Raw genomic sequence first — 9,654 nt, 5'->3', positions numbered from 1 at the left:
TACTCTGTATATATCTTGTATGTATCTAGTTATTCATGTGTTGTCTCTTCCTAGAACGGACACTTCTTGAAGGCAAGAACTGTTTTGCCTTTCTGAGCACTTAGCACAATGCCTAGCATTTAATAAATGATTGGTTGACAAGGAGCAAGACTTGAGTCACCACTTCCCTCCTTTCAGATTCGAAGGACTCCAGGATTCTGAGTCGGAAACTACCAGTTTAGAACCCCTCTGACTAAGGCCAGATTTGGTTCTTTAGTGTGGACCATAGGATTTAGAATTGGGAGAGACGAGAGACCCAGGTTTGAAAGAGAGATTGGATTTTAACTCAGGTCCTTCTGATTCCAGAATCGAAGGATTTTTTTTTTTTTTACGATTCCCCATGGGGGAAGAAGCTGCTACTGAGGATTAAAGAGATGCTTCAGTCAAGGTTAAAAAAGCTTATGTTGGGGGCAGCTAGGTGGCACAGTAGATAAAGCACCGGCCCTTGGAGTCAAGAGGACCTGAGTTCAAATCTAGCCTCAGACACTTGACACTTACTAGCTGTGTGACCCTGGGTAAGTCACTTAACCCTAATTGCTTCACACACACACAAAAAGCTTATGTTGTGGGTCTAAGTATCTTAAATATCTAAGCATTCTGCTGTCCTGGGGAACAGAGAAAGAAGAAAGGAACAATCACTTATTTTGCACCTACTGTGTGACAGGTACTATGCTAAGTGCTTTACAAACATTATCTCATTTGATCCTCCCAATAACCTGGTGAGGTAAGATATTATCCTCATTTTACAACTGAGAAAACAGAAATCAAGTGACTTAACCATAGCCACACAGCTAATAAGTATCTGAAGCAGATTTGAACTCAGATCTTCCTAACTCTCCCACCATCACTCTATCCACTGAGCCACCCAGCTGACCCTTTAATGAGAGGTCACAGGGCTCTCTAGGCCCAGTGTTATTGCTGGGGAAGTGCCCTCCTTCCCTCTCAGCCTTAGTTCTAATCTGAAGTCCGTAAGGAAAATGTGGATGGCAGTTGGAGGATCCTCTTTAGAGGAGGTCCAGAATTGGGAAAGGGAAAGGGGTGGAACTGGAGACTGATAGTGTTCAGATTTATGGTGGTCCCTGGGCTGTATTGTTATGGTAGAGCAATCCCAAGACCTCAAGATTCACTGGGCCTTATTGGAGGATAAACTATACAGTCGGTGCAAGAGCTCTGTATTTCACACGATCACAAAGTCTAAGAGCTGGAAAGGACTTCAGTGATTTTCTAGTCCAACCCAATTTATTTGGCTTTGAGATCAGTAGGACTACCTTCAAATTCCTGGCTCTGCTACTTACTTACATGGGTGACCTTGGGTAGTCACTGAACCTCAGTTTCCTCACTTTAAAATCAGGAAGTTGAGGAGCAGTTAGGTGGCACAGTGGATAAAGCACTGGCCAAGAATTCAGGAGGACCTGAGTTCAAACCTGGCCTCAGACCCTTGACACGTACTAGCTGTGTGACCCTGGGCAAGTCACTTAACCCCCATTGCCCCACCAAAAAAAAAAATCAGGAAGTTAGACCAAATTGGTCTTTAAGTCCCTTCTAGCTCCAAATCCTACCTCCTATGTCTTCTATCTCTGTGCCAGTTTCACCCCCAATAGATAGGGTTCTAGAAGCTTCCTAAGAGGTAAGAAAGGGCAGTTACCTCAAAGATATGGTCTTGATTCTTGTCTGTGACCATAGAGACTAATCACATTTTGGATTTCACTGGAACCTGAATACCACCATGCAAATCTTTTTCCTTTTTATACCTGTCCCTTTATTGGTGTGTTTTCCCCCAAGTCTTCGTCATGGACTTGTATTTCCAGTCTTCCCTTTGCCTTTCCCTGGAACTGTCAGAGAGGTTTCAGGGCTGTAGGAAGCCCTGGGGACACAGCCTCTGGCTTGTTCCTTGTTTAGTCTGAGCTGCCTGGCATCAAAGACCACATGACCTGTTGCCAAACCAGATCCCTTGCTCTTAGGAATCTGATGGAGGGATGGCCGATTCTGCATGGGCATTTCCAGAGACTTGTACACCCAATTTTGGTTCCATCCTTGGGGGCAATGGGTCTTAGTGAGAGTGGAGACCTCTGGTAATTTCTGTGTATCACAAGCCATCTCACCCTTTGAAACCTCAAGAGGTTCTACAAGAACCTTTGAAGGCTGCTGTTGGTGCAGTGGAGCCTGGCCAGGTAGGGAGACTTCAGAAGGACAGGGTGACTGGGAAGGGGTAGAAGTATGGTGGGGAAAAGCGGGGTAGTCAGAGGATTGTAAACAGGCAGAGTTTGGGGGGTTCAGAACCTTCCTCTCAGAATAATCTTTATCAATATGGGACTTCGGTTTGCAGGAGACCTTGCCCTTGTTCCTTCCTTCAGGAAGGCTGGCTCTCAGTTCCCTGTACTCTGTGTGTCCCATGGGGTGGTCACCAGGGAAAGTGGGCAGATTGGAGGGCCTCTCCAGGGACTCGGGGTTGAGATTTTCGCTCTTCTCATTGAGTTCTCGCTGAGAACCTCCACCTGTGGAAAGGGACAAAGCTTCCACAAATCCTCCCACCTGGCTGTTTGGGCCTTTCATCTTCCTGGCATCATATACCACATGGCCAGCTGGAGGGTGGGGAACAGGGAAGCAGGAGAGGAAAACCTGGCATGGCTTCTGAATGTCTCTGGCAGATTGGGATTCTATATCTTCACTGTTCCTTGAGCTTTGAGGCTTTTGGCCAGGGTAGAAAAGGGTCTCGGGGCGTAGGAGTGGGGTGGTACTGACTCCAGCAGACTGAGAATGGGTAAACTTTCCTGCCTTGGACACCAACCCTTTCCCCTGCCTCCTTGGTCCTTGGGAGATCTTTGGGTCACCAGAATGGCCACATTGGGGCGGCAGCCATCGACATTGTGAGACCTTCTCATCATCTGTGTCTGGGGCCCAATCCAGGCTGTGGGAAGGGCCCATCAAACAGGCTTGATGCTGCTGGGTGTGGGGAGAGCCCCGGGGGGTTAGGCTCTTGGGGTCCATGGTACAGCAGATGCAGGTTGGGTGGCATCGATGCTGGTCTGAGAGAGGGGAGAAGGGAGAAGTTGGGGGTGGAGGAGAAGCTATAGTTTTTAAGGGGAATTGGGGTCATTATAGAAAAGGGGAGGAGGATAGAGGACAAGGGAAATAGATTCAGGGTGCCTCCCTAGGTCCCACACTCACATTTTTCCCAAAAGTGATGGAACAGTATTCGGAGGGAGGCTTTCAAATGGCGCCAGAGCTGGGGGTTTAGGGAGGAGAGAGGATAGAGTGAACAAGGGTAAATCCTGGTGACTGAACCTCCAGGCTCTAATAGGTATAGCCTGCCTTCCAGTTCCCATTGTTGTTAGTCCCACCTCCACCCCCTACTCCCCTCAAAGGACCCCAGGTATCCTTCCTCCCTTAGCACCCGATTTCCCTGTCTTCCCCCTCCCTAACCCCTAGCTCCCCCCAGCCCTTGCTGTTATCTACAGGGACACTGGGCTTGTGCCCTCCCTGACCAGCATCACCGCATTCATTCCAACATTCAGCAGGATCACGCTCCCCAGAAGTAACAGGATCGAGTCCCCCAGGTCCTGGCACTTCCTGGGGTTGGGTCTTGAGTATACTTGGGCCCACTTGCAGGACTTGCTTGCCCATGTTGGGGGTCCCAGAGTCTCCTGGGGTGCCCCAGCCCCCACCCCTGCCCGCATACCCTGGGAGCTGAGGTTCCTGTGGCAGGAGATGGGGAGGCACCGGGTCACAAAGGGCTTAAAGGGTGGAAGGGTCACAATGAGGGTGGGAGATGAATAAAGGGAGCCCACAGAAGCCTCCCTCAGTTTTAGGCTTCTAGGGCCTCCTGTTCCTTAGCAGCCAGTTCCAGAAGCAGCAGTTATCAGAGCTTCTGGGCTGACTCATTCATTCAAATAAGCAATTATAGAACCACAGAATGTCAGAGGTGGAAAAGGGACTTGGGGCACTATTTAGTTCAACTCCTTCATTTGACAGGTGAGGAGAACTGAGGCCCAGTGGCTTGTTGAAGGTCACACAGTTCCTAGGGGCAGAACTGAGGCCAGAAACCTGCTTTCATATGTCTTCTTTAAGCTGCCCTGAGTTCTTGAACTAGTACTAGATGTGTTGGTGGCCTACCTAGGTTTAGGTGCCAGTCAACATCTAAACTAATAGGAGGGTGGGGGGTGAGGGGTGGAGGGGGAGAAGCCTCCTGGTTTCTGTTATAACACACTTGAAGGATCTAGGCCTCAGGTCTCCCTACAAGAGAACAGTGAGGCCTGGGAATACCATCTCCTGCAACCCTGATAGATGTATACGATCCCTAGTGGAGGCAGAGAGAAAGAACAAAGAGTTGATAGGGTCCTCTAGATACACTGGAGGACAGAATCCAAGGAGGGAGGGAAGGGTGATAGGGCCAGTTTGGGTGAGCAGGTAAGAAATTATTGTCTTATTGGTAGGGGGCATTGCCTTGCTTGCCTTTCTATCACTTGACTTAGAAACCATGCCCAGAAAGATGGAAACCTGTGGCCTGGGAGGTGGGGGTGGGGTAGAGAAATCAGGTCTTGGGGACAGCACCTACCAGACTCTCTAGCCAAGGTCTCCTGCCTTTCCCTACCAAAGACCGAAGCATGCAATCCCTGTTGGCCTCTTTATTCCCCACTCCATCTCTGACAGTGTCTCTTCTGACATGGATCTGCTGTCCTCAAGGTTTTCAGTTCAGCCTCCCAGCTTTGGTTCTGTGTAGAGAGTGCCAGGATGAGGAAGGACCTATGCGGGGTGTGCCAGGGGAGCAGGAAAAGGCCTCACCTCGATGCCCACGTCCTTCCTGAATTTGCCGCTTCAGCTCTTGGCTATCATACACTTGGTAGTTGGTGAGGCCCCCCGGGCTCCTACTAAGGGGGATAAAGGCATATGCACGGCCTGTATCAGGGGCTGGAACTCTGACTGGCACCCGTGCTGAGACGTAGGACAAGGGCTGGGAGACCTCAGGTATCAGGTTCTCATTTGGGGCAGAGCCACGGTGGTTTTGTGTCTCCTGGTTGGGGAGTCTACTGAAGGAGGGGGAGGAGCCTATCGAGGTCCGTGGGGGCAAAAGCTCTCCGTACTCTCCATTCCATCGTTTTATCTCTGGCCTATCCCGGCTGCTGAAGGGCAGATGTCCTGCTGAGACATGAGTCCGGTTCAGGGGGGAGACATGTGCTGAGATGAGGGGCACTGTGGTACGCCGCACAGACTGTCTGGGCACAACATTCTCAGCATAGCTTTGGGGCTCAGGGCTTCGAGGTCCAGACTGGGGAGTCTTGGGGACATCGGTCCCCTTGTTCCCATCTCGGATCCTTTGCTTTACTTCCCAGTCATAAAAAATCTGGCCACTTGGAAGAAGGGGGTTGTGGGTTCCAGGCATCCAAGATGGGTTGGGAGGGAACCTGTGTATGAGCTGTGGGGAGGTGGGGATTGGGCCAGGCTCCTTGTTCTCTTTTAGATTTTGAGGCCAGCTGTTTGGAGATGACTGATAATAAGTCTCTAACCTCAACTCAGACTTAGCTTCCACCCTCTTGGGAGCCCTCAGGTCTTGAGGAGAGGGTTTGGGTCCACTTGGATAGTAACTGCTCCAGTATCCCCTGTAATGCCTGATGTTTCCAGGATTACAAGTTGGGTCCCAACTCTGTTGGTAGTTGGACTGTTGGTTCCAAGGCTCTTTATTGTCTTCTACATCTGTGTCCCAGGTTTCTTGGTGACAAAAGGAGGTGGGTGAAGTTGCAGGTAAGGGAGGAGGGGGTGGAGCAATGGATGTTCCAGGGTAGTGATGGTATTGAAGAAGGCGTTGGCGGCCATGGTGTCGGCGGCTGTGGCGGCTTCCCTGTTGGCTTTCCCAGTAACTGCCATGGCAAATTCCTGAATGCTGACGGTGGCAGCGATGTCGGTTGGTTGCAGGGTGGGCCACATTTAGAGCCACGGGGTCCAGGGTGCAGTGGATGCACAGAGTTGGGACCCCTGTTGACTTCTTAATGGAAGGCTGGGGCTTCTTGAGAATCTTACCTATTGGGAGTAGGGTAAGGGCAGTGAAATTGGGGAGGGGGGCTGGATGGCTGAATACACTGGGCCCCTGTGGGGTGTAATTATGTGGGATGTGGGGGGGGGGGTCTTAGGACCAGACACCTGAGTCCCTTTGAGAATGGAAGCAGGCAGATGACGAGGGCTGGGAGGAGTGTCAGAGGATAGAAAGGAAGGAAATCAGGGTCTCTTCCCAGGCCCCACACTCACCTTTAGGTTGAAAGAAATCACATGTTCGGTGGAATGACCTCGTGAGACAGCTCCAGATCTGAGGGATAGTGGTGGGGGTGGGGGATCAAAGAAGATAATGGGTGTGAAAGCATATTGTGCTAAGACTATTATTGTTTAATAAAGACCCAGGCCCCTGGCCCCTGTTCCCTCCCTGTCTCCTCTCCTCTGTCCCAATCATCAGGCACCTGGAGCTGTTCTCTCCCACCCTCCCAGTATCCGCCCTAGAAGCCCAGGTATCGTCAGACCAGGGCCCATCCCTGACCAGAATCATCACATTGATTCCGAGGTTGAGCAGGATGATGAGGGTAAGGAGCAGAAGGATCAAGTCTACAGTATCAAGATTTCTTGCAGGCCTATGGCCTGAGTGCATCTGTGACCCATGCTGGGCCTGCTCAGCCATGGTGGGGGGTCCCAGGGTCACCTGGCCCCACCCCGGGCCCTGCCCTCAGCTCACACATGCCAAGAGCTAGGAGGCCAGGATTCCTGTGTGGAGGGAGATGTAGATCCTGAAGGGGATAGGATTGGGTCATAATAGGGATAGGCAGTGGGGGTCACAATGAAGAGTAAGCTGCTGAGGTCTCTGATCCTTTCCATTATCTTTTCATTTGCCTTATATCTCCTCCAGATGCCTTGATGAATCTTTCCCACTTCTTTGAATCAGTGTTGTCCTCAGCATCATTATCCTTTTCCTCAGAAAAATAGCACTACCATCTTCCCAGGTATCAAAATTGGAATCACTTAAAATGTTTCTCTTGCATCTAACATATCTGTATACTTGTTTTTCTTATTTTGCTGGTATGTTCATTTGATTATGTTTTGTGTTATTTTCATGCTATAGCAGTGTGCGTGTTAATTTTTGTACATATATGCTAATGCTTAGAGATAAGTTGTACTTTTTTTTTTTTTTTTTTGGTGAGGCAATTGGGGTTAAGTGACTTGCCTAGGGTCACACAGCTAGTTAAGTGTTAAGTGTCTGAGGCCGGATTTGAACTCAGGTCCTCCTGACTCCAGGGCTGGTGCTCTATCCACTGTGCCACCTAGCTGCCCCCAAGTTGTACTTTATATTGGCCTATTGATGTGTTATTGCTGCAGCTACCTTGGCTTTGTTAATTAGCCATGCTTATTGATTTTGAATGATTCCTGTGTACTATTGATAAATGTGTTATGAAGATGGCAGAGGAAAGGCAGTGAGCTCTCGAACTCATGACACAATTGCTCCAAAAAAATCCAAATAACACTATAGGAAAATGCCCAGAGCAGCAAAACTCACAGAAGAATGTGCTGAAATAATTTTTTTTTTTGGCGGGGCAATGGGGGTTAAGTGACTTGCCCAGGGTCACGCAGCTAGTGTCAAGTGTCTGAGGCCGGATTTGAACTCAGGGTACTCCTGAATCCAGGGCCGGTGCTTTATCCACTGCGCCACCCAGCTGCCCCCTGAAATCATTTTCTAACCAAGAATGGCTTGGAAGGTCAGAAGGAGGGAGCTGCTGTGCTGATACAGGAGTCAGGCCCAACCTCACAGTCACCCTGACACAGTTCCAGTCCCAGGAAGGCCTCACCAGAGAAGGAGACCCCCAGAGCCTCTCTAAGCTCACAATCTGGCAAGTGGGCTGAGCCCTGGGCAGGGGGAAGACTGCAGGGGTCTATGCTGGTGCTGAGGCAGAACTTGGATTTTACACCCCTGCTGAGAACCAGGAGGTAGGCTTGAGTAGCAGTGGCCCAGGTAGGGGAGGGGCACAGGCTCATCAGAGCTAACAATCATAACACACAAAGCTGGTTGATTAGCAAGTTGGTGTGGGGGTCATCTAAGGACCAGGGAACAGGCCAGGCAAGTGAAGAACCTTATCCTCCTTAAATCATACCACCTGGGACTTCTTAAGCTTGTTTGTTGTTGTTGATAAACATATGTTATATGTTCTGATGCATTGTCACTGTAGTAACCTCCCAGGTGATGCTTTCTTTCTTTCTTTCTTTTTTTTTTGGTGAGGCAATTGGGGTTAAGTGACTTGCCCAGGGTCACACAGCTAGTAGGTTGTCAAGTGTCTGAGGCCGGATTTCAGGTGATGCTTTCTATAATGCTATGTACATTTGTTTTATTTTAGTTTCAGTGGTACTGAAGGATGATTACCTGGGATACCAGGAAAATCATCTTTATTGTTTTAAAGTGCTGATGTTTGTGTTTATACTATATATTTATTTACAGGTTTTGGACCTAATTTAACTGCCACCCCCCCCCCCCATGTGAAGGGCTGGGGTGGAATTGGTGAGAGCAGCAGAGCTCTAGCCTTCTTCAGTCTTCTTTGGGACTCTTCCAGCTCCTACTCACTTTGGGCATTTCTGGCTTCAAGAAGGAACATATAAGATGCTAACCCTACTTCAGGTTACTGAAGGAAAAGACTCTGTGAAGACTTGGGAGGAGCTGGCAGTCTCCATCATGTGGTGGGAAAGGGGTCAAGCTTTAGCTTGGGTTCTCCTCTGTAACGATTGGAATGACGCCACCTGCTGGAGATTTACTGTAGAAGAGTTCCGCCCACGAATCGAAGGTCTTTGAGGGCAAGACCAGGAGTCTTTTCTTTGGCGTCAGGAAGTGACACGGGCTAGTGGGAGGAGGAAGGAAGAGACTGGCACTCGGTCTCATGCTTTTTCCTAAGGACTCCGGCGGAGAAGGGACCTAGAAATGCGTTCTCCCTTTAATAGATAGGAATCTAGGCCTTTCTCTCTCTCTTTACTAAATTCTTATTCTCCTTAATAAATGCTTAAAAGTCTTGGCGACCACTCATTAGATATTTTAGACAGTTTAGCTAGAATTTTAGCCCTTAACAGATGGCTGACCACAAAGAGGAAAGCTAAACCTCAGTCTTCTGATCTTCTGGTTGGGTAAGAAATTTCCCCTCCCTCTCCCTTTAATTGCTAAGTACTGGCGTACTGGCTGTGTTTTCCCTTTAAATCTTTTCAAATGGACCTTTTAAACTCCCTAATGACCCTATTTTTGATTTTAGTCTGTTTAACCAGACAAATGGGGGATAAGATCATGTTAATGCTTTGTTTTTGTGGATTTTTCTTTTTATTTTTGTTAAAAGAGCCAGCAATTTACTCACACAAGGAAATATCTCCCCCTCTCCCAACCATGCTTTTTCAGAGAAACCTGAAGAGATTCCTGCAGCTTTTCCCAGTTCTAACACTAATTGTTGCTCTAATTTTGCATGCCTGGAGGCAATGACCCACCCTCTAGAAGCTTTTAATCCCCTAGCACCTGGAGGCAAAGTGGGGGAAGAGGAATCCAGGCCTGAGTTCAAAATCAAGTCTGATTCAAATTGCGCTGGTCCTTCCCCTCCTCTCCAGACCCCACCCTCT

The 9,654-nt window shown here is 49.1% G+C and overlaps 1 protein-coding gene across 1 annotated transcript; it reads right to left on the bottom strand.

The window, feature by feature from the left end:
- Positions 1-4,726: 4,726 nt before the first annotated feature.
- SPEM2 (SPEM family member 2) lies at positions 4,727-6,700 on the bottom strand. Its single transcript, XM_044000364.1, has 3 exons — positions 6,563-6,700; positions 6,280-6,337; positions 4,727-6,054 (listed from the first exon to the last, which is right to left on the bottom strand). The coding sequence occupies exons 1-3, from the start codon at positions 6,698-6,700 to the stop codon at positions 4,727-4,729; spliced, it is 1,524 nt and encodes a 507-aa protein (XP_043856299.1).
- Between the last annotated feature and the right edge of the window lie 2,954 nt (positions 6,701-9,654).

The sequence above is a fragment of the Dromiciops gliroides genome, chromosome 4 (genome assembly GCF_019393635.1).
Source record: "Dromiciops gliroides isolate mDroGli1 chromosome 4, mDroGli1.pri, whole genome shotgun sequence".
Lineage (NCBI taxonomy): Eukaryota > Metazoa > Chordata > Mammalia > Microbiotheria > Microbiotheriidae > Dromiciops > Dromiciops gliroides.
This window is presented reverse-complemented; position numbering and strand designations above follow the sequence as displayed.

Coding starts and splice junctions, on each gene's coding strand:
- SPEM2 (XM_044000364.1), bottom strand. CDS start 6,700: ATGGCTGAGCAGGCCCAGCATGGGTCACAGATGCACTCAGGCCATAGG. Junction 6,338..6,562: donor GAATCAATGTGATGATTCTG/GTCAGGGATGGG, acceptor ACTATCCCTCAG/ATCTGGAGCTGTCTCACGAG. Junction 6,055..6,279: donor TGATTTCTTTCAACCTAAAG/GTGAGTGTGGGG, acceptor TACTCCCAATAG/GTAAGATTCTCAAGAAGCCC.